Raw genomic sequence first — 25,225 nt, 5'->3', positions numbered from 1 at the left:
ACAAAGCATAAAACGTCTCCCTACATCTTGCACGTCTACGAAAGCCCCGAGTTCCAGAATTGATTTACAAAAAAGATCAAATTTTCATTGTAGCTGTGAAGCTAAAAGCTTTAGCGCGCATCATGTCTGAGGTTGTAAAAGTCCACACATTGTTTCCTCCAGCAGAAATTCAGATACTTGTGTAAAAGACAGAAAGTACTCATTCTATTTGTTTACTCCAGTAAAGTAATAGATTACAGGCTCTGACATGTACTCAGAGTATCAGAGTAAAAAGTCTCCCTCTGAAGGACATTTGTGCTCAAAGCTAACTGAAGCTCACGTCATATTAATAGAACTCAAAGACTATTAAAGTTAAAGGTAGAATCAGTAGGATTTGTCCCAGCTGTTCCTGAACGCACCACAAAGACAGTTGATTGTTGAGTGTCATTCCCAGGACGTCAAATAGACACATGTTGGGTTGGTAAAGCGTCCCGAGCAGCAACAAAGAGAGAAAATCAGAAACTCTCTGCAGATACGAGACACTAACACGCCTTTTCTCCACATTCCAGTCTCCCTCTCTGTCTGTTTACGCCTTCTTACGGCTTTTACAATCAGAAGATAATGATTTAATTGAAATGTTTTGTGTGGTGAACCTTCCCTTTAGATTCCCTTACTGTTGTACTTCACAGTTTCTTTCTTTCTCTCTTGTTCTCGTGTTAAGTCGCTGACATTAAACCGAACCAAGGACGCGGCGCTTTAAAGATCTGATGATGATTCATGTGTGAAGCAGCCGGCTGACTTCTTCAACGCCGCGGAGGTCGAGAAACATCTTTCAGCCGCTGCGTTTATTCCTCTGGATCGTGTAGAAAAAGGAAGAACATACTTTAACCGTCTTCCCCTCCTGAATCAATCCTGTCCTCGTCTTTAAATTGGAATCAGACGCGTCTCGCTCGTGACCTCGGCGTCCTTTGTCGTCCTTTAAACCTCGATTCTGTTGTGACCAGGTGAGATCGCTGCTTCTCTGAACTCCCGCTCGACGCTCTCCTGCAGAATAAACCCTCCGTATGAACTCCTCCCGACCCCTGAGCCCTCCTGTGAGGCGAGGCCGTCGGGGACGATCTCGGTTTCCTCGCTCGGCGCTGCCAGTTAATCTTCATTAGCTCAAATCAAACAGTTCACTTCCTCTCATCCTCCTCTCTCTCTCCACAACGCCGCCAATTTCCTGTTTCTGCAGCCGCGCTCCCTCGGCTGCTGCCGTCTAGTTCCGCGCAGGAAGGAAGTTTCCACGTTTTCCGTCGGGAATGTGACGGATTGAAGACTGATGATGTGTGTGTGTGTGTGTGTGTGTGTTCTCAGCCCTGCGGCGTGTCTTGTTTCCACCTCTTGTGAAGCCGTGAATAATAGACTAGCTGTGTGGTTTGGTGGTTTAAGAGCTGCTTAAATCTTTAAAAAAAAATTAAATTCACAGGCTGGCTGACAAATATCCCGCCGATCAGCTGCTTAGCACTCGGCGCAGTGCGACCCGAGCTCTCGGCGCCATTGTTCTGATGTTTCATTGAGCGTGACTCCGTCTACTTTCATCTGCAAACAATGTCTTTGTGTTTGGAGCATCGATCCGGTATCACTTCTGTCTACTCACTATAAATAGTCTCATTGATCGCGGAGGGAAGGTTTATTCATGTGTTATTCAGCAGCTGAGCGGCTTCATGACGAGAGTGTTTGAGAACAACTCTGTCGTGTTTTTATCGAGGTCGCCTCGACACATTTAACGACGTTTTATGCAAAAAGAAAGAAGGTGATGACCTCTGCAGACGAGGTGATGTTCTGGTTGTTGGTCGTCTGAGGTTCACTGAGGTAATCTGGTCCTACGAGATCAAATATGCCAGTTAACAACCAACTTTAAGAGTCGTATGAACGGCGGTAGATAAAAAGTGTCTGAATGAGACTACAGAAGGTTGTCGGGAACATTAGACGTCATCGACTCACTGGTCCGTCTTTACAGGCCCAAAACTCTTCAAACTCTAACTTTACAACTTCAGTTTAAAGAAAACCTGCATAATAATTGTGTTTTAAAACACTTTGTGTCATTACAAAATTTTATTTTTTACTCCTGGTGATTGCATTTACGCTTCAAATGTCTCAAAGTGTCATTACTTTCAGCCGTAATCCAAAACTCACAAAGCTTTTTCTGTCGGGGGAACCAGGGCGACGCCAACTTCCTGGTTAGCTTACAAAAATCCCTGCAGCACTTTACAGATTGACTCTGATCGTCATCTCAGCGCTGTTATATGACGACGGGTACAAAATGTTGTGACTTAAGATGAGTAACCTCGATCGCTCCCTGCACAGCCGGACAGCTGGTTATGACTTTGATAAAAGCAGCAGTTTTACCTCACAGAACGATTCATGAGTCTGTTTGTAACTCTGATATTTAAACGCAGTAATCCATTTTTAACAGAGTGGAGTTTGCTGCAGATTATTCACATTGTCGTGTCGTCAGCTCGTCGGCGTGTGAAGGCCTTCAAACCTTCACTCCGCTGTGAGTTTGATTTTTTCCGAAAAAGCCTTTCAGCTCCGTGGAGAATAAAGAAAACTGGTGAATCCTTGAAATCTTCTGGACGTAAAAACGGTCAGATTGGCGGAAATTAAGAGCGCGGACGGTGGCGAAGTCGGCCTTCGAGCGTCCACACTTCCTCCGTCTGATTGTGTGGACCTTACCTTGAATTTGAGAGCATCCTGAGCGACAGCTGATGTACTCCGGCGTCTTCAGTCGCTCACCTTTTTCCCGCAGATGGACCAACAAATCTTTGACATACAGTCGTGTGTGTGTGTGTGTGTGTGTGTCTTTTAATCGCATAAAAAACACTTCAGCCGTTTCTTTTCTGCCGCTTTCACAGGTTAAAAAGTGACTCAAGAAGAGGGATTAAAAACCCAAAGCTCAAGAAATTAAAGAGAGAAAAAAACATCTTGGAGAATAAAACCCCGAGCTGCAGACGCGCTCTGGAATTAAAGGCCACACGTCGACAATAATGGAGGTGCAATATTATCTATCCACGGGGTTCAGATCCACAGGCTGAGGGCCAGTTTATTGTACGCCTTTCGCCTGAACCTCAATCAATATTTAATAACAGGCTTCTCGTTGGACCGGTGCAGCGATGAAAGCGAAGGATGCCATAATGTGCACAGAGAGCACACGATGTACAGCAACTTGGATATTTGTAGCGTGAAGTTATAAAGTTTTTTTTATTGCGGGAGTCTGCAGATTTATTATTATATTTCCCTGAAAAAGCAGCCGCTCCTGTCCAGATGTTTGGAAACCTGAGGTAAAAGTAAAAAAAACAGAAAATACCAAACACATTTTCAAACCCTCCTGGATATCTGTGAATGAAAAAAAGGTGAAAACTTTGACCTTTGACTTCTCTTTCCTCTCTCTCGCTCGCTCTCTACTGGGGATGCAGTTGTGACGGTGAGACATTACGTACGTACGGGGAGTGGATTGGACACAGAGTGGACATTACAGTGGACAGGCCTCGCCCAGGACAAGCGGACAGCACAGGAAAGGAAAGGGGGAAGGACGTGGGCCGATTCCCCCCCTGATGAGGGGAACGCAAAACACCGTTCTCCTGATCAGAGTCGGCCATCTTTGTTAGAAGAGTCGGCCAATTCCGGTTGAGGTGAGCTTTTATCAGAGATACAAAATTTTGCATTTCTCAGCTGGATTGAAGATGCTTGAAGAAAGTTCGACATTATGGGGAAATACACGGATTCACTGTCTTGCTGAGAGTTGATACCACTGTCGTGTCTGCGGCAGCGTGATCTGTTAGCTTAGCTTAGCTTAGCACAAAGTCTGGAAACAGGAGGAACGGCTAGCTCCCAAGCTCACTAGCCTAACGTTTACAATAGGACTCCATGCTCATCTAAAGGCCTGGTCACACTAGCATTTAAATTTAAGTTAAATACATTTATTTCATTGGAATTTGTAGATTTACAGTTTTTCCTCGACTGGTTGACTTTGCCAATTTAAGGCAACGAAGACTTCTGAAAGTCTAAAATCTAAGAAACTATCGTAGCTTTTCGCCTATGTTCAACTGTCAGCTCCACAAAAGAAGATTGGTTTGCAGTCGATGGCGCAGGTGATCTTTTAAATACACCATGAGAGCGTTTCTTTCGTGAGCGAACAAGCTAAACAGTTAGCAAACAGGCTAGCTAGCTAGTAGAACTAACCATTCCAGTACAGAGAAACTAGAAAGATGCTTTGGAAACTATCACTAAGGACTTTTGAGTTGTTTTAATGCCAGTCTCCACAACAACAACAACAACAACAACGACCTATAAGCTAGCAAGCTAAGCGCTGATAATGGCAAGCTACCCAAACTGTAACCTGGTCGCTAACGGTACAACACTGAACAAGCTAGCAGCCTGATGGCAATTTTTGACGCTACTTTGCTGCGTCTCACTGTTGTGTCTTTGGTAACAGAGCGCTTTGGAGATAGCAAGACTATCCTGCTATTAGCTGTTAGCTTGGAGGCTACACTGAGACATCAACAAGCTTCAATATTCTCATATTGTGCGACAATATGCAGATGAATCTCGCTGTACTTTCTCGGTAAGAACGCAAAGAAGTATATTTCCCAAAATGTCGAACTATTCCTGCTAATGTGCTTCTTTCCTTTTAGCAGGTTGAATTTAGTTTTTGGTCGGCATGATTCCCAGGATGTCAGTTTTTTTTTTTTTTTCTCGACTGTCACGCGGCGGCTTGGGCTACACAGTAATATACATACAGACACTTCGATGTATATTTACTATGTTTAGTGAAATAACAGCATAGTGAGTTGTCACTGGGGGATGGAGTCAACTTTACTATGTGGTAGAAAAAATAAAACAACAAAAAAATGTGTGAACACGAGGGGGGAGAGATAGAACGAGAGAGAGAGACGATGAAAGGGAAGAGAAAGAGAGAGAAACGAGCGAATGGCGGGGAAGAGGTCGTGAAACAGTACAACATCAGACAGGCACTGGAACATAACAACACAGAGAGAGACAAGTATTAGGAAAAATGGTTTAATATAGGAGACAGAAGCAAAAAACTGCATCACACAAGAACATACGTTTACAAAAATAATTCTGACTGCTTCAGCTACACAGTTAGTTCACAGAGAAGGACAGAGAAACCGGAAAAATCTAAACAGCTAAAAGCAAAAAAGTCTTTTCTAATTAGTTGATCTCTTTATTAAACTAATACATTAATCCACTGAAGGTGACTAAATATTTCTATTCCTTCTTTTTCTATAATTGTCTTATCGTGTAGACGGCACAATACAGAAGTCAAAAATGAAACTTACCGCTGTTGTATAGACAAACTCGCTAGAACTATTTTTTATTTTTTTTTAAAAAGCAAAAAAAAAAAGAAAAGAAAAGAAAGAAAAATGAAAGATCTGACGCTCACCTACCCCTCTTTGTTTTTCGGAAAACAAAAAAAAGAACAAAAAGGAAGAAAGAAAGAACAACACTCAAGTGAGGAAAAAGAAGTGAAAGAAATAAAGCCAAAGATCTTCTAGAAAATCTGATATCAAAAGCCAACTTTTCTTCGATGCCAGCTAGAAATCATACTCGGGGACCAGTCAGGGTCGGGCCACACCACCAGGCCAGACAGCTTTTTTTCTAAGATTTTTTTTTTTTTGTTGTATCCTTTAATCTCCAGTATAAAAAATTCCACTGGTACAAAATGCATAAGTACAATCAGTTGTAGAAATAGGAAAGCCTGCATTTTTTGTACTTTTTAAATTCCCATCCAGTGACAGATTTTTCGTCGAAGTGTTGTCAAACAAACATACATCACGCTTACAGGATCCACTGAAATGCATTGACTTTGGCTTCTCTCAAGACAATAACTTTGAAAAAAAGAAAAAAAGAAAAAATAAACTACTGAAAGATTTGAGAAATTTTGGAAAAGAAACCAACAAAACAAAACCAGAAAAAGAAACCAAAAGAAGAAGATTTTGGATAACTTCTACAGACAACAAGCTCTTTTTTTTACGGCACGGAAAGAGAGAGAGAGAGAGAGAACACACAAAACATTTTTCCTCAAAAAACTTGACATAAGCCATAATGCAAAGAAACGACAAGTTCAATTATTATTATTTTTTTTTTCCTTTCAGATTTCATTTGTTTGATAAATAGCACTTAAGATAATTAAGAAAGAAGGAGAACAGAGAAGTGAACAGTGACAAGATTAGAAAGATTACAACGAGCATCGGCGATGACAGCCCCTGAGGCGAGCCGCTCGACAGAAACTCTCGTTCCTCGCGACCCTTTTGCTTTGTGCTTCGACATTGAAAGAACGAAAGACGAGATGCTTCACGCTTAAGACTGTGCAGCGTCGGGGCTTGTGTGCAACTTCGGTGAGATTTTGGCAATCGACAACGTTTGTTTTAGTTTGGGGGGGGGGGGACGAGTTAAAATGGGGGTTCGACTCGAAACAGCACGGATCTACGTCGCCTGACACGTAGCGAATCGTGACGACGTGAGAGACGCTGCACACACAGAAAAACTCGGCCCGTTGACACTCGATCGGACCGGGACTCGGTACAGGTAGTTATGGCTGTTCATGTGTATACTGCATTAGGTAAAAAGAAGTCTGCTGGCCTCCCTCCATGAGATCAGATAGAAGTTTGGTATTGGGTTTGGTCTCGGAGACGGTAATGAAAGCTGTATTGCCTTCCGTCTCGAGCTGTTGTTTTTTGCCGGTGTGGACCGGGCGGACGTGACCCTTTCCTCTCCAACCAACAAAGCGCTTTTTATTTCCCCTGTCGCTATTCCAATAAGACGTCTCTCCACACAGCCCTGTTTCTAATAACCCCGGTTAGCCTGGGAGACAACAACAACTGAGACGGAGAGAGCGGCATCCTTCAGACGAGACGCCTCGTTCTTCTCCCTCCCCTCCATCGCCGCTCGCGAGGAGGACAAAACGGCCATTTCAGCCTCTCCGCTCCGGCCGACTGGATGGAAATGGCAGGAAGGGCTCGACCTGGACTTTTTTTAACGGGTGGGAGGTTAACGGCACAGGAAAGTGAACCGAGACTTGGCACACATCACTGACTTGACTGACTGACTGACTGACAACATCTTCTAGTCTTATAATACTGGTACGACGCTCCCTGTTTAAGGCGACTGGTGAGCTTCTGTAGAAAATAATGCTGCCTTTCATTTTTTTTTTTTTGCAGAGCGTAAACTAGGCTTTCAGGGAGGGGGTGTCGGGGGCAGTTGAATAGACTGACAACACTGTGCCATGTAAACGGCTCGACTATGAGAATGTCAATAACACACTTTGGCATCTAAACATGATTTTGGCCCATTGCACCACGAGACCCACACATGGAGAAGTCTTACAACCACTTGAGTAAAAGAAAAAAGGATAAAAATCAAACTTGCTCCGGACCGTCCCGCCGCTCTCCTTCTGTTTTACTTTGTGACCGGCTTTGTGATCCGGCGACGGCGGCGTGGCGTGTGCTTTTTTCTTTCCTCAAAAGATTTCGAGGCTCGTTTTTTGTGAATGAGCGAGTCTTGCCCTGTGCTTACATCATGAAAGCGAAAACACGCTCGTCTGAGGTGATACACAAAAGTAATGTTCCCCGCCGTCTGAGACGACTCAGGACTGTTTTCACGGATGAGGGGGGGATTCGGAGAAAAATAAGGCTTCGCGTACGACTCTCACCTCCATTTTCTTTTGTTTTTTTTCCTGGTTGAGATGCGAGCGGGACAGCGCGCGAGGAAAAACAATCAGAACGATACACACCGAAGCCTGACGTCCGTGTCGACGAGATACTAATCGAGTGAGAGAGAGAGAGAGAACAGGAGTGCAAAGATTTGTGGTAAGGCTTTGATGAATAAAACGGCTGTACAATGGCTAAAAATATCAGTGCGTGATTCTCGCTAAAGTGTGCGCGTGCACGCTGGCGGGGTTGATGGCGGCGCTGGCGGCGGCGGGTTTGCTGTGGAGGCTTTCGCACTCAGGGGCTCTCATGCACAACAAGAAAAAAAGTAAACTGTGAGGTCTGCACGAGAGCGTGTGTGCGTGTCCGTGTGTGCGTGTATATAGATATATATATGACACATGGGCACTTTTTTTTTTTTTTGTCCGTTTTTTTTCTTTTTCTTTTACATCTTTACAAAGAAAGAAAAGCAAACATGACATTTTTTCAGGCAACAAGACCACAGAATAGCAAGTTAACAAACTCTTTTTTTTAAATCTATATTTTTAAATATGAGGGATCCATACAAAACACTTATAATAAAATACCCATGTTATCAAATAATTTCACAAGAAATACACTGACGCGCTAGGCAGGAAGTACCTTCAGAATTTGGCACTAAACTCCACTGATCTTGTCTTTTTTTCTTTATAAGACATTTTTGCCGAACAACAAAACACATCTAAATATTGTTTCCCACGAGAGAAATAAAATAATAATGACATTGATGCTTCACAAGCTGACATTATATATATATAGATATATTTATATTTATATATATTTTTAGGAATTTTATATAGCTAATTAACCAACAAGAAATTTAGCAAATAGGGACTCCTTTAAAAAACAAAAAAACAAAGAAGAAAATCAAAAAGAACCAAACAAAAAAAAATAATAAACCCCAACAAAGTAACTATTATAGTAATATGAAAGGCTTTGTCTATTGTTCAAGTAAACTGATTTTTTAGTCTTCTCTTGAAAAACATGAGAACATTTAAGACCGTTAGACTTGTGATGAAACCACAACTAAACTCACGAGAAGCACCGACGTTAACGCAGGTTACAGGTAAATCTTAGTATTTTTTTTTTTTCCTCTATACATTTAAACAGTAGAAAATATAGGTCATTTCATCATGTGCATTTAAACCACGGATTGTCTATCTGTGAGTCAGTTTCAGCAAAAGGTGACACAAGTAGGTAGCATTTCTCCCACCCAAACAGGGCAAATGTCTTTTTTTTATTTTTACCTTTAAACTACTCTAGAAAAAAGTGGTTCTATATATAGACTTTGAATGAGAAACAGAGCCACTTAAAATGGCCTTATCAAAAAACTTTACACTGCCTGAAAAATGTAAAAACCATTGGAGAGCTCTGAGAGAGAGTCTAATATTGATCAGACAGTTTTTATACTCAAAACTGTTTGGAAGTAGTCTTATTTTTCTCAGAGAAACTGGCGCGGGAGCTGCTTCTGGCCACGCGCTCAGTTTGTTTTCTTTGTTTTTTTTTTTCTTCCCCCGGGTCGGCGCCAGAAGCAAGACGACGCGCCAATTCCTGTGGTGAACTTTCAAGTTTACTTTAAATGAAGAAAGAGAAAAAGAAAGAAAGAAAGAAACAAAAGAAAGAAAAGAAAAACAGGACATAAAGAAGAAACAAAAAGAAAACATACAGAATGGAAATCACTTTGCCACAGGTTGTTTTTTTTCTCTTTTATATCTCCAAAAAAAAGAACATTTTTGTTTTTCCGTTAAAAAAATCTCAGTCTTTTTTGTTTTTCATATGAATGCAGCTTTTTATATATATATCTTTTTCACATTGATTTCATTTATCTCACCCTCCCCCTCCCCTTTTTGTCGCCTCGCTCCCTCCCTGAAACTCCCCCCCCCCCCCCGATCCAAAATGAGGTCACATGCAAAAAAAAAAACAAAAAACAAAAAGAGAAAAAAATCATAAAAGTCCAAAAAAGCTAAAAGTTCAAAAAGGTCAGTAGGCAGTGGAGGAGGAGGAGGAGGAGGACCAGGTTATGATCAGGTGAGCTCGGAAAAGACATCAGAAAAAACAATGACGGGGGAGGAGGAGGAGGACGATGACACTTTTTTTGTTTGTTTGTTTGTTTGTTTGGCGGTGGAGGAGGAGGAGGAGGAGGGAGGGGGATTTTTTTTCGTTTGTGTTTGTGTTTAAAAGTTTTTTCGTGTGTTTGTTTGTTTGTTTTGTTTGTTTGTTTGTTTGTTTGGGACGCCACGGAGACATGCTAGGCAAACGATGAGCTAACAGGCGGATGGAGGATGGGTTGTTCTAAAAGGGAGGAAAGAAAAAACAGAAGGGGAGAGGAGAGAGTTACACACAGAGAAGAGCCAGAGCAACCAACACCACTACAGCAAATTTGTCTGTCAAAAAATCAGGAGAAACAACAACAACAACAACAACAACAAACAACAAACAACAACAAACAAACAACAACAACAACAACAATGCAAACCGGCAGAACAGCAACACCACTCACTGAGTTCATTGGCACATTTTTTAGCTTTGATTTTTGTCATTTTCTTTTTTTTTTTTTAATGGTATAATGTTATAGGTCTACACTAACAGGCAACAACACACACACACACACACACACACTCTCTCTCACACACACACACACACACACACACACATGTACACAAAAAACAGAGAGCACCCAAAGCTTTATCCATCAGATCCCAGATGGATGTTTGTCATTTGGGAGAAAAATACTCATATATATTTTTTTTTTGGGGGGGTGGAGAGGAGGAGGGCAGTCTTTTTTAAAATCTTTGTATGGGTGAGGGTAAAAGGGGGAGGGGGAGGAGGTTGTGGTGGTGGCGGTGGTGGGGGGGAGGGGGGCTACGAACAAACAAAAAAACGCAAACACTTCAAACAAAAAAAAAAACATTTTTTTAAAACAAAAACGCGGAAAAAAAAGTTGTTTTTTTTTTTACGACAAGTGAGGAAGAAGTAGTCCCACTACGGATGGAGAGAGAGGGAGAGTGGTAAAAAGAGAGAGAGAAGGATGGATGGATGAACAGCACATGTGGAGGATGAGTAAAAATGAGGCGGGGAAGGTGGAGGCGGAGGCGGAGGTGGAGGTGAACGGGGGTTGTGGTTTCGGATGGCGGCGGAGCGTGTTGTGATTTCTGCACTGAAAAAACATGAAAAACAACCGGAGAACCCGGCTCCACGAGACTTCTCCACAAGGGTCTACTTTTTAATGAAGCTGTATACTTTATAGGAGTCCAATAACTTAACGATAGGCAATAAATAAAATCCATTTTTTTTTTCATCTGAGGCAGTAAAAATGTTGTATAAAAATAGAACTGCTTTTTTTACAAATAAAATTTACAGGCCTGTGGCTTTCTGTACTTTGAATTATTCATTTCTTTTTTTTTTTTTAAATCTCTCAACAAACATCAAGTATTTTCAGTTACCACCTTAAAACCATAAACTCTTTTTTTTCCATTATTAGAATTATTATTATTATTATTATAGCCTTCATCAAATTCTGGATGTTATTTTTGAAAATGTTCTACATGCTGTTATATCTCCTTTCACATAAAAAGACCAATGTGATCTGACCCAGAAAAATTACTAATTTATTTATTTTTTTTCCATCTTCTGAGAAATAAAAAAACTGTTTTTTTTTCTCTATTTTCACATAAATAATAAGACGTAGCTGGAGTGTGTGTGGTTTCGTTTTCTTCTCCTTCCTTCTTGCGGTGGTGGACTGTAACTGTAACGGCAGGCTGACGTCGCCGCTGACTATAATGTAAAGAGGCCACTAACGTTTTTTTTGCAGCCTTTGCTCCCGGGTTGCCAGCAGGCATAGAGGGGTTTTGGAGAAGCAGCGGCGGCCTGCAACCAACACCGCGGAGGTCAAAGGTCGAATGTGCATATCTGCGTGCGCGTCGAAAATAAAAATCAAAAGAAAGAAGAAAAATTGAACCCGTCGCCAGGCGTCAGGTTCACGAGAGAGAGAGAGAGGAAAAATAAAAGTTAAAAAATCATCATGGCTCCTTTGTCTTTACCTCGGTTCTGACTGTAACTAGTCCTCAAAAATGTATAAATAATCACTGAGAAAAGAAGAAAATAACTTTTAAACAAACTTTTTGTGTGTGTGTGTGTGTAAAAAAGCTACCCAAGATAGCTACTTCCTTCCATTGTTAAAAAAAAAAAAAACAATTGCACAAAGTAATGGCGGTAATGGAAGCGTTCATGTGTGTCAAAGAAAAAAATTAATTGTAATAAATAATAATACTTGAAAGCTAACATAAAAATCTTCCAAAAAAAAGCAAGATAACAAGAAAAAAAAAAATTAAAACAAGGCGTGTGTGTCTCCCTCGGGGTGGTTGTTGTAGGTCGTCTCCCCCTCCCTCCCACATCCCTCCCTTCCCTCCCATTAACCCCCCCGCCCACCCCAGTCCCTGTGTAGAGGTCGTGGCTCGGTTTGCTGTTGTTTTTTTTTTTCATTTTCATTTTTCTTTAGTTGTTCTGTGGGGGGGGGGGGGACTTACCCTAGCAGTGCTAACATGGGGAGCAGATAGACCCTAGTGCTAAGATCAGTACGGTTTGCTGTCGTTCTTGGAGCGCTTCAGCTGCACCTTCAGCCGCTTCATGCCGATCTGGAAGCCGTTCATGGCCTGGATGGCTGCCTGTGCCGACACGGGATTGTCGTAGCTGACGAAGCCTGTGGGAGACACCGGAGAGAAAAGTTGGTGAACAAAAAGGGGAAAAGATAGATGTGACAAATGGTCCTTTTTCCAACTTGGCATTGAACTTGAAACATTTTAAAGGTCCAGTGTGTAGGATTTAGTTGGATAAAGCGGTGTGGTTGCAGATTGCAATCAACTAGATGCCAAAATATGTGGGACACCCTCTCCAGAGATTATATATGTCCATTACAGGCTACTGTAGAAACATGGCGATGCAAGATGGCGGAGGACACAATCCTTTCGATAAAAACAGATAATTTTAAAGAAGCCTAATGATTGCTGGGTGATTATACACAAATGAAAACATAATTATCAATATTATATTCAATTTCTGTCCCAAATTTTTTCTAAATCTTGTGCACTGGACATTTAAAACATGAAATCATTGTTTAACATGTTTGCTATGCTAGCTAACTACATTAGCAAACGTACCGAGTGAGACACATTTGTACCAGGGAGTATTTTAACACTTTAAATCAATAAATATTGGTATAATTTTATAGCTGTATGACTGAAAGTAAGCTGCGATGACTGCTGCAGCTAGCTAGCTAGCATGTTATCCTTTCAGCAGACTGAGCTAGTTAGCTGGTTCAGTTCTAGTGTTTTCTGGTATTTAACTAAGATATCCGAGTAGAAACCAAAAATATCAAGTAGCGAGAGAGCAGGATGGTAAAAGTTTCTAATTTGTTATCTTTGTTAAGATAATATAGCTAGCGGATGTCAGCTAATCAGCAAAGCTAGGCTGTCTTTACTAGCATTTGTGTGCTAATGCTCTGTAATAAATTCTGCTTGGTAAACAAATGTTTAATTAGCATATTTGCTGGTTTAATCCTAATTGTTTCCTCTTCTGTGCCACAAAACAAGGCTGAATATTTTCCTTCAAATCCGACTCACAATATAAATTACAGGCTGAGACCAACAAGCTCCTCTTTGTTTCTTCTTCACAGCGAGTTTACTGTCTGAAAATTAAAGTGTAATAATAAACTGATGTTAACATACGACACCAGGCCCCCTCGCCGTTGTTTCCGCGTCTCCAGATCTGATTTTTTTTCTAGATTGCATTTACATCTACATTAAAATACACCCCTGGTACACAATAAGAGAAGATTAAACTTTAATGACTCCTGGAGGGGAACTTGGTTGTTGCATCGACAAAATGATGAAAGAACAAACGCTATAGTAAAAACAAATAGAGGGGCTGCAGTGATACTTCTAATGTGAAGCATCATAAGTCTGCAAAATTATCCTGAGATGGTAACAAAAACACATTAAAGCCACAGTTTCTGCTCCAGAAATACTGTATCAACATTTTGACCAACAGCTTGACAAACGCCACCGCTGGTCAAAATGTTTAAAATATAGTTTTTGCAGCAGACAGCAAGGTTTTTATTGTGTTTTGTTTTTTTCTGTCATCTCCGTGCACACTTCACTTCCTCTCGCAATATCTGCAACCTCTAAAACTGACAGTAAACTCCTCGTCTCGCTCGTCTCGCCATCCATCCTCACAATCCATTTTCTGACAAGTATCGCTGCTGTCTGCTTGTGCGCGCTTTCCTCCTGGATCCACGCTTGATTTATTCTTGTTTCCCTTAGTTGCTACACAAGGGGATGGAGACGCATTATATTTAGGTTTTTGTTGTCGACACGGACAAATACTATGCAAATGAAAATCTGCAGTACACCTTAATGCTTTTCGTCTTGGATTTGAAGCCTTTTTTTGCTCTATTTTTCTACACTCCTATCAGACAGAAGAATACCAGGTGGAAAGGAAAATCACTTGCTGTCCCAGTTCAGGGCTGGATCTCTTTAAGTACAGCCAATTTTAACAATAAATGCAGCCTCTTTTGCCTGGATTTGGAGGACACAAGTGGTGTGTCCTTTGCAGCCCTCAATGTCATCCAACTAGCTGGCATAAGCTTCAAACAGGAAATCCAAGCTCTACCTACCCGTCTAGTGTCGGTGCTGTGTGGTTAGACTTTTAAAATGAAGCTTGCTGACGACAATTTACATAAAATTACATATTATGACTTTTGAATAGATATGGAAGTTGTCAGATAGTTGCAGTTGATAGTTTGTTAGGTTAAAGCTAAAAACTACTCGGTTAGGTTAAGGCTCCAAAACTACTCGGTTAGGTTAAGGCTCCAAAACTACTCGGTTAGGTTAAGGCTCCAAAACTACCCGGTTAGGTTAAGGCTCCAAAACTACCCGGTTAGGTTAAGGCTCCAAAACTACTTGGTTAGGTTAAGGCTCCAAAACTACTTGGTTAGGTTATGGCTCCAAAACTACTTGGTTAGGTTATGGCTCCAAAACTACTTGGTTGGTTTAAGGCTCCAAAACTACTTGTTAGGTTTACGCACCAAATCTACTTGGTTGAGTTTAGGCTCCAAAACTACCCGTTTAGGTTTAGGCACCAAAACTACTTGGTTGGGTTATGCACCAAAACTACTCGGTTAGGTTAAGGCTCCAAAACTACCCAGTTAGGTTAAGGCTCCAAAACTACCTTGTTAGGTTAAGGCTCCAAAACTACCCGGTTAGGTTAAGGCTCCAAAACTACTCGGTTAGGTTATGGCTCCAAAACTACTTGGTTAGGTTATGGCTCCAAAACTACTTGGTTAGGTTAAGGCTCCAAAACTACTTGGTTGGTTTAAGGCTCCAAAACTACTTGTTAGGTTTACGCACCAAATCTACTTGGTTGAGTTTAGGCTCCAAAACTACCTGTTTAGGTTTAGGCACCAAAACTACTTGGTTGGGTTATGCACCAAAACTACTCGGTTAGGTTAAGGCTCCAAAACTACCCAGTTAGGTTAAGGCTCCAAAACTACCTTGTTAGGTTAAGGCTCCAAAACTACTTGGTTAGGTTAAGGCTCCAAAACTACTCGGTTAGGTTAAGGCTCCAAAACTACTCGGTTAGGTTAAGGCTCCAAAACTACTCGGTTAGGTTAAGGCTCCAAAACTACCTTGTTAGGTTAAGGCTCCAAAACTACCTTGTTAGGTTAAGGCTCCAAAACTACTCGGTTAGGTTAAGGCTCCAAAACTACTCGGTTAGGTTAAGGCTCCAAAACTACTCGGTTAGGTTAAGGCTCCAAAACTACTTGGTTAGGTTAAGGCTCCAAAACTACTTGGTTAGGTTAAGGCTCCAAAACTACTCGGTTAGGTTAAGGCTCCAAAACTACTCGGTTAGGTTAAGGCTCCAAAACTACTCGGTTAGGTTAAGGCTCCAAAACTACCTTGTTAGGTTAAGGCTCCAAAACTACTCGGTTAGGTTAAGGCTCCAAAACTACTCGGTTAGGTTAAGGCTCCAAAACTACCTGGTTAGGTTAAGGCTCCAAAACTACTCGGTTAGGTTAAGGCTCCAAAATTACCTGGTTAGGTTAAGGCTCCAAAACTACCCGGTTAGGTTAAGGCTCCAAAACTACTCGGTTAGGTTATGGCTCCAAAACTACATGGTTAGGTTATGGCTCCAAAACTACTTGGTTAGGTTAAGGCTCCAAAACTACCTGGTTAGGTTAAGGCTCCAAAACTACCCGGTTAGGTTAAGGCTCCAAAACTACTCGGTTAGGTTATGGCTCCAAAACTACTTGGTTAGGTTATGGCTCCAAAACTACTTGGTTAGGTTAAGGCTCCAAAACTACTTGGTTGGTTTAAGGCTCCAAAACTACTTGTTAGGTTTACGCACCAAATCTACTTGGTTGAGTTTAGGCTCCAAAACTACCCGTTTAGGTTTAGGCACCAAAACTACTTGGTTGGGTTATGCACCAAAACTACTCGGTTAGGTTAAGGCTCCAAAACTACCCAGTTAGGTTAAGGCTCCAAAACTACTTGGTTAGGTTAAGGCCCCAAAACTACCTTGTTAGGTTAAGGCTCCAAAACTACTTGGTTAGGTTAAGGCTCCAAAACTACCTGGTTAGGTTACGGCTCCAAAACTACCTGGTTAGGTTAAGGCTCCAAAACTACTTGGTTAGGTTAAGGCTCCAAAACTACTCGGTTAGGTTAAGGCTCCAAAACTACTCGGTTAGGTTAAGGCTCCAAAACTACCTGGTTAGGTTAAGGCTCCAAAACTACTCGGTTAGGTTAAGGCTCCAAAATTACCTGGTTAGGTTAAGGTTTCAAAACTACCTGGTTAGGTAAAGGCTCCAAAACAACCTGGTTGTGTTTCCTAAACAAAACTACGTGGTTAGGTTAAGGCTCAAAAACTGCTCGGTTAGGTTAAGGCTCCAAAACTACCTGGTTAGGTTAAGGCTCCAAAACTACTCGGTTAGGTTAAGGCTCCAAAATTACCTGGTTAGGTTAAGGTTTCAAAACTACCTGGTTAGGTAAAGGCTCCAAAACAACCTGGTTGTGTTTCCCAAACAAAACTACGTGGTTAGGTTAAGGCTCAAAAACTACTTGGTTGGTTTAAGGCTCAAAAACTACTTGTTAGGTTTACGCACCAAATCTACTTGGTTGAGTTTAGGCTCCAAAACTACCCGTTTAGGTTTAGGCACAAAAACTACTTGGTTGGGTTTATGCACCAAAACTACTCGGTTAGGTTCAAGCAACAAAACTACTTGGTTAGGTTAAGGCTCCAAAACTACTTCGTTAGGTTAAGGTTCCACAATTACCTAGTTAGGTTAAGGCTCCAAAACTACCTGGTTAGGTTAAGGCTAAAAAACTACCTTGTTAGGTTAAGGCTCCAAAACTACTTGGTTAGGTTAAGGTTCCACAATTACCTAGTTAGGTTAAGGCTCCAAAACTACCTGGTTAGGTTAAGGCTAAAAAACTACAGAGTCAGGTTTACGCACCAAAACTACTCGGTTAGGTTCAAGCAACAAAAGTACTTGATTAGGTTAAGGCTCCAAATCTACCCGTTTAGGTTTAGGCTCCAAAACTACTTGGTTGGGTTTACGCACCAAAACTACTTGGTTAGATTTAGGAAAAGATCACACTTTGGGTTAACTTAACTGCATTCAATCTTGTAACTTACGTAACGTAAATGATGTACGAGGACGTACGTTAACTTACTTAAGTAACATAACTAAAAACAAATCAATCTTGACTCTTGGTCAACGCATAAAACAAATCCTGGTCTCCACTGTATGACCCATCAAACATCCCCAACCACCCCAGGACTTGGACTTTTCAGGCTGACCAGGCTGCTGTATTTGAGGCGTAAGTGTATTTTATTATTAAGGATGTTCACTTAAAGATGTAGGTCAGAAGTAAACCCCACAGGAGCTTTCAACATCCTTGACATGTTTTCTCGACAACTATCTGAGGACAAGTTCAAAGAGGTAAACATTTTTGGGTTTAATGTAGGCCTGACTTAATTCATATCATATGACTAGTTTCTTGCGAATTACATTCTATTTTTCAGAGTGTGTGTGCAGTGCTGAGGTAAATGATATTTATGAGTGAGAAACTAGGTATTACAAGAATTTCCCTGTGACACGAATATGGCATTCAGTTCACCCTGGCCTTCATCTGAAAGACCCGACATTGTGGAGCTCTATCCTTCAGAGTACTAAGCCCCTGAACTGGGACACAGCGAGCAAAGAAAGAAAAGAACAGATAACAGCAGACGTTTCAGTGTTTGGACACAGTGTCGCCTGTGCTGCCGCCGTACCGAAGCACTTGCTAAGGTTTGTCTGTTTGTCGATGAAGACTTTGGCAGAGACCACGTTTCCGAAAGGCATGAACATCTGGAGTATGTCCTGGTCTCCAAACTCCTGGGGCAGGTGGTAGATGAACAGGTTGGCACCTTCGGGACCTGGCGGGGACGAGACGCAGAGCAGGTATAAGGTCAGAGTGGTTTTTCATTAAGCAGAGCTGCAGGAGAGGAGTGCTGCATTGTGGCGACTCGCACGCCGCGCTGTCGTCAATGCAGCGCGCATCGCACAACCCTGAGTTCTGTTATTGCTTTTAAACGACATTCTGCAATTGTACTGAGCATTAAACAAAGATGAAAAGCTTTTGGGGTTTCATTTAATAATTGTATTCCAGCTCTGGAATAACAAGAGTGGTTCCCCGTTCTCTTTCATTGGATTCATTCTTTCAGCTGCGTGGCGTCTCTCGTAAGAGGGGTCGTAGGTCGCCCCCCCGTCCTACCACACATAGGTCAGATCCCTCAGATTCATTAAATGCGCTCTCCGCTGCTAAATGAAGTCGTGAGGGAGCCTGGTATTTGTCATATCTTTGTCTCCCCTGGAGGGTTCTGAACTCCTGGATGGGCTGTCAGAGAAAGAAGGAAAAAAGCTTCTTTACAAATGGATCTTTGTTGGAAGCAGAGATGAGTCGCGGACAAACAAACAGTATGTGGCTCTGTGTCTCTTTTACTCGACATTTCATCATCTGGTTTGTATTCAACGGTGTCGCTGAAAGCTTTTGGGAACAATTGAACTTGAAACATCAGGTTGTGTGTGAAGGTGGCACTTTGCGACAGCGCTGATACGTCGGCTGATCAATTCCACATTCTGTCGTCTTCACAATGGGATAAAATGAACTGTACAGCCACAAACAGAAATATTGATGATATTCATAGAGAAGGTTGGATTAAAACACACATTTTGTGTGACTAAAGTAACACCAGGGTTCTTCAAAATAAAACAGAAAGTACTGGAGAAGTGAAAAATGGGAATAAAAATGTTTTTTGGTGCAGTTATTCATCCAGGAGTTCAACCTCTGGGTGTTTTAAAGCTGATGTTTCACTGATTTAATACTAAATTCAGATCTCAGATAAGTAGAGTTCATTATTCTTAGGAATTAATATAAGATAGTGTAGCTGTATATTCTGAATATTTAGTAGAATAGGCCAATCATGGATTAAAAGAAATCAACAATACAAATATCTCTCCCCACTTCCAACAAAAGCACCCCGTAGTTCAGCTTTGTCTTTTCTACTTAATTACCAGCTTATTTCTTGTTTTGTTTTTTTTCCTCAACAGCTATTCTTGTCAGAAAAACACATTATTTTCCCATAAAATGTGTGTTTGAGCAGCAGGAAACACTTTCTTGGTGCATTAGGCTACAAGAGAAAAAACTGAGGTGAGAATTCAGGTCCTGCTTTAATTTGAAAAAAGTGTTTGTTTACATATTAATTGTAGAAGAAATCACTATTTTTATGAATTCCTTCCTGACATTTTAACTTCATGTTGCAGCACTTAAGATTATTTTTTTGCTTTATGTTGAGACTCCTTGTTTGTATCTGAGTTTAAAGGTCCCATACAATCCAAGAGAAAATGTTTACATGCTGTAATATTTATAAAACTTTTGCTGCAGCACCTCTATTCACCCTCTATCTGAGCGCCTGTCTCTTTAAGAGCCCCCCCCCCCCGAAACAAAAGCCCAGTCTGCCCTGATTGGTCAGCTCTCTCAAGCCTGAGAAAGCCACGCCCACTTTGTTTCCACATCAGCTCTACTGGTGTTTTTAAAATGCCACGGCCATTCTGGGGGCGTGGCTGACTTTATCGTTGTGACATCACAAAGTCACGGAAGTCCTGACAGAGCTTTACTACTTTCACATGATTAATTCAACACCCAGAGCTTCTTTATAATCACAAAAGACATCTCACTTTCTACAATACGGGACCTTTAAATGTCTCCTGTCGTCTGTTTGCCGCTCTACAAAGTAAATCCCGGAGGAAACCACATGTTTCTGCTGTACACACTCGTGAAACGCGACCCCCGTCGTGCAGCAGTGATGTGCACAGACCCGGCCTGAGGCTACTGACCCTCTTTCTGGCTGCCGGCGGCCCCTTGCTGCTGCAGCAGGGACTGGCTGTAGAGGGTGGGCAGCGCTGCGGCGGCGTACTGCTGGATCCCTGAGTAAGCCTGCGTCAGCGCGTCCATGGTGCCCGCCGTCCCGTTGGTAAGCCCGGCGCCGCCCAGGCCTCCGTTTAGAGCCGCCATACCTGAGAGCATTTGAGCAACTTTACATAAAACCCAACAATAAAGAAAGAAGAGTGCACTTACTCATTAGCGCTCCCACTGAAGGTTGTGTTTTTACCACACATACACACACACATACACACACACAGTTACCTGACGTCACACACACTTACACACACACATAGACTGAACTGTACGTTACACACAGAAGACACATCGATACTGTGTACGAAACACGACAGCGAACAGAGACCAGGACACACACACACACACAGACACACACACACAGTATTAGTTTAAACACAGTTAAGTACAGTATGAGTGTAGCTGATGACAGCCAGAGCTGCACACAGGTGTACTCCAGGTCAGAAGCACGCAGCGACGCATGCACGCAACACAGAAACACACACAGACGACAAAACACCGGGTGAAAAACATGTGAAAACACACTGACAGGCTGTTAGAGGACTCTGGTGTATTGAAGTTAGAGATTCCTCTCCTCCGTTTGAAGGCGTAGAGGACCGACTATGATGAAGAAGCAGCATAATTAAAAAATGTCTTATTACTTCCTGTTTTGCGGCTCTATGCTAAGCTAAGCTAATCGAATCTTGGCTCTATGTTCAGACTTTATGAACAGAAGTATTTAATCTTCTCATCTGACTCCTGGCAAGAACCAGAGAGTCTTTTTCCCAAAGTGATCTTTGACGACTGTTTTTTGGACGTACGGGTTATACTGTTCTGATTTTCTTGACTCTGGCTTCTATTTCTACTCTTACCACTCATTTCTTGGACAGAGTCACAACAGGTAGAGGTTGAAATCTCCCCTTATGAACCGGTACGACTCGTCACAACCCTCAGGAGTCGTAGATGGAATCAAACAGACGTCTTCTGCTGTGTTTATTTGTCTTGCAGTACCGTAGCAACCCTTCGTTATCACAATCAAGTCATCAAATAAAAACAGCACTGCTTCATTAGCTTGCAATAAGGCGATGCTTTTTAGCTTACTGTTAGCGACATGCTAACATGCCAGTCTGCACTGGTATCAGAGGAGCGGTACCTTGTGCATCACCTCTTGTTTTTATTGTCTAACCGGCCATTTTATTCATTTAAAGTTGTCTTTATTCAGTTTTAAAGACTCTTGTAAAGTATTTAGTCTCATTTGTCCTATAAATGAATCGATGGTGGTGATTTATCCACCTGACACGTTACCCTGGATATAAACGCAGCACACGCTGGTAGGTGTATTTTTTTCTTAATGACACTCTCATAAAACGAGAAAGAAAGAAACATATTGGCAGATTTATTAGCGCGACGGTTAAAGCGAAGTTTAAATTGCACATAATCTGCATTAGTATCGATCCGTGGAATCCGATAACGGTCCGTCTTCATGATCCACCTCACAAAAGTCCTCAGAGACGATGTAAGTAGACGATTATCTCGTTGTCTACCAGAGCGGCTCAGTCAAACATCAACATGTGCTTTTTTTTTTTTCCCCCAGCCTGTGACGTCTCACTCCGGAGGGTGGAGGGAGGAGGGAGGAGGGAGGGAGGTGGTGTCTGGTTTAAAAAGTGAAGGAACGCAGCAGTAACACTCATTAGTTGCTTGTAAAGGCTTAATATCACGCGGAGGGCAACTTGTCTGAGGGGGTCTGACATTGGCTTCGGCGTCCTGTCGCCTCGACGTCAGACACAGTGAAATAAATTATCACCGCGGCGCTCCGGATTATAGGTCACTCATTTATTCAGGAATAATTGCACCGGTGACCTTTGCAATTCAATTAAGGCCTAGATGTGTTTAAATGAGGCCGGTTGGAGGTGGGTGGAGGGACGGAGGAGGTGGGGGCCACGGCGAGGAGAGACGGGTCGAGCCGGGACCAAATGGGATGCAAGAAAGTTCTGTTTGAAAGACGTGTGTGTGTGTGTGTGTGTGTGTGTGTGTGGGCATGTCCTGTGTTTCTGTACCTGCTCGAGCTCACGCGTATATGATTTACACGGCGGATACAGCTACTCCAGCCGAGGAGCGGTAAAGGTCAGAGGAGAATAATGTGGCGGAGGAGGCCGGCGCTACAGGACCTCCGCCGTAATAACAGCGCTGATTAAGATCCCAGGCCCGTCTCCCCCAGAGGTCAAAGGCAGGACACGCGGCGCTTCGGCTCGGCGGACCACACGGAGCGTGAAGTCGATGTGAATCACACGGTGATAGAAAGGACGGATCAAAACACGACAGCAACATGTGACGACTTTAAATATAAACGCTGCACTTCCCTGAGAGTGACGCTGAAGAAGAAGAACTTCAGCAGGAAACTAGTCTTTTAAACTTTTATTTCACTGACATGAAAATGGTAAAATTGGTTTTAACTGGGCAGGAAAATTGTGATTAACTTGTTTGTTTTAGTCTGAAGAAGAAGTTATTATTTTTTTTCTTTGTACATGAAAAAGCTTTTGGCATAAAAATGATAAACTTTATTTTTTTATGTTGTATATTTTTTGTGATGAACTGTCAAGATGGCATAATTAGATAATTTATCATTTTTCGTAGTTGGGTTATTTATTTACTTTTATTTATGTTTTTTTCCTTCTTTTTTTCACATGAAAATATTAACTTTTGTATTTTTTAATGACACAGAGGTTGTATTTTTAAAAATGATAGTTTTGTAGGAAATGAAGTTTTTCTCATCTTTTTGGCATGAAAATGTAACATTTATTATTTATGGAATGGAAATGTTGTATTTCTTTTAAATTAAATTCTCAACTATTAGTTTGTTTGAGAATTCCCAATTAAATTATTTTATTTATGTACATACAAAATGGCTTATTATCTATTTTTGTCTAATCTTTGGTGTGTTTTTTTTAATAGAATATGGTCGAACGGTTTAATTTTTGGCATGTGAAGTAAAATATTTCATATTTTTTTTTACACAAAATGTGTCACAATTTGAATTTTTTGTGTTGACTGGATGGTAAAATTCACAGGTTTTTATTTTCTTGCTTGAAAGTTGCATAACTGAGTATTTATTTCCAAAAATGTGACAAAAAGTTGTCAAATTTAATATTTTCTTGGCACATAAATGACCAAATTAAGCACCTTCATATGTAATTCTGACATTTTGGACTGAAACCATGAAAGTTATATTGTTTACATGGTCACATCGTGTCGACAGAACTCCCTCGAACTCCTCTGAGACGACAACAAACACAAAAATGACGCCACAGAAACAAACACGATGTTAAAACACCAGACGACGACACACGCGTGAGGCGACAGCAGCACGCCAGCTCCGCCCGGACGGCACCGCAGCGCTCCGACAGCAAGCATAACCCAGGACACAACCAGGAAGCGGATGGAGAGATGGAGGAATGGGTGGATGGAGAGATGGATGGATGGGTGGATGAAAGACTCGCGGCCGGATGAGCTCGTGAGGTCGCCGTCATCGAGAGAGTGAGGACAATTTATTAACCAATCAAATGTTACAGAGACACAGAGAGACGACGGGAGGAACCAGATCTGTGGTTTGATCATATTTTCTTTCTTATTTTATAATTTTAACCTTCTTTAATCTTTAATTTAGCAAAATATGGACTTTAATGTGTAAAAATAAGTAAATATTTGATTAGAATCTCCAAGGATTAACAGATTTTTGTCAAATTTCTTCCTTTAAGTTAAATCTAAACTGTGTATTTGAAGTTTAGATTATTACAATAATTCTATAATATAATTCTGAACAGCCGCTGACATCAGAGTTGGATGAGTTCCGTGTTTTCTGATACACTCGACCTTCGTTTGAGGAATCTGCAGGTTCATCTTCATCAAACTACCTTTCTTTAGGATTTATTGTACATATTTAGTGACAAATAATTCACTTCTCTTCAAAATCACAGATTAAATATGAGAAATTATCTGCTTTGAATTAAAAATCGTGTGCAAAAACCCGTAAAAATCCAGCTCTGATGAACGCCAGCCGCCGTGACACGTCGTCTCTCTGCGTCCACTCGCAGGTGGAGGCTGTTGGAAGTGGATGGTGGTGGTGAGTGGTAGGTGTGGGTGTAGGTGGAGGTGGAGTGGCTGATGGCAGGGTGAATACTCACTGTTGATGCTACCTGCTAGTGCATTTATGTTGTTCAGGCCCACAGTTGCGCCTGCCAGGCCCTGCAGGGTGCCCAGAGAGGTCAGAGAGTTCATGGCACCGGCGTTGGAGCTGGCTGTGGTGCCTACTGCCGGGAAAGGGAGGAGGAGGAGGGAAGGGGATGGAAGGGGGGAGGAGGAGGAGGAGAGGAGAGGGGGGTGAGGACGGAGAGTAGGAGACAAAGACACAAACTCGTTATACAAGCGTCGAACAAAAACTCAAGGTTTCCTCGCGTGGAGGCTTTTCTTATTAAACACACATTTACAGAAAGCTGCTTCATTCTGCTCGGCCTTTATGGAGTTTGTACAGAAGGTGCCACGTGAACACTTTAACATCATTTATAAGTATTTTGTTAAAACGGCAAACAACTATATTTGCTGCAGAGAACACTGGCTGCCTCTTACGTCTTAAAAAACTCTCACTATCCGGCACTAAAACACACCTGTGAAGGATTATACTGAGGTTATGAACTCTGAGGGAGGTTTTTATAGTTTCTACGACTCGTCCGGTCAGATTTGTGCGGACACAAGCTTAAAGGGATATTCCAGTGTAAGTTTAATCCATGATCTAAATCACCATGAAACTGTGTTAGACTCCCTCTCGAGAGATCAAGTTAGCAGACCGCTAATTTACGGAGTTTTATCAACCTCAGAAACGACCGCACGACAACAAAACACTGCAGTAAATGGATCCAAATATAAACCGCCACCAAAAAGCCACAAATAATGCTCAGAACAGCACCAAACTTCAGCAACAGTACAAATAGGGTCTCAGCACATAGTCCG

General features: G+C 41.8%; 1 protein-coding gene across 28 annotated transcripts in view; it reads right to left on the bottom strand.

The window, feature by feature from the left end:
• Nucleotides 1-9,721: 9,721 nt before the first annotated feature.
• celf2 (cugbp, Elav-like family member 2) overlaps nt 9,722-25,225 on the bottom strand; it is a 74,993-nt gene continuing 59,489 nt past the window's right edge. For 6 of the 28 annotated variants that reach the window (XM_030439868.1, XM_030439875.1, XM_030439888.1 and 3 more), the window contains 4 exons: nt 24,403-24,528; nt 20,161-20,358; nt 18,057-18,200; nt 12,199-12,429 (listed from right to left, as the gene is read on the bottom strand). In XM_030439868.1, coding sequence (XP_030295728.1) covers nt 12,302-12,429; nt 18,057-18,200; nt 20,161-20,358; nt 24,403-24,528 — 596 coding nt within the window. In that variant the 3' untranslated portion in view covers nt 12,199-12,301. Of the gene's footprint in view, nt 10,023-12,198; nt 12,430-18,056; nt 18,201-20,160; nt 20,359-24,402; nt 24,529-25,225 lie in introns of those variants that run through there. The other 22 variants (XM_030439873.1, XM_030439879.1, XM_030439892.1 and 19 more) reach the window with 7 other exon arrangements.

Source organism: Sparus aurata, chromosome 14 (assembly GCF_900880675.1).
Source record: "Sparus aurata chromosome 14, fSpaAur1.1, whole genome shotgun sequence".
In the NCBI taxonomy this organism is placed as follows: Eukaryota; Metazoa; Chordata; class Actinopteri; order Spariformes; family Sparidae; genus Sparus; species Sparus aurata.
The sequence above is the reverse complement of the archived record's forward strand: the minus strand, read 5'-3'. Positions and strand labels throughout refer to the sequence as shown.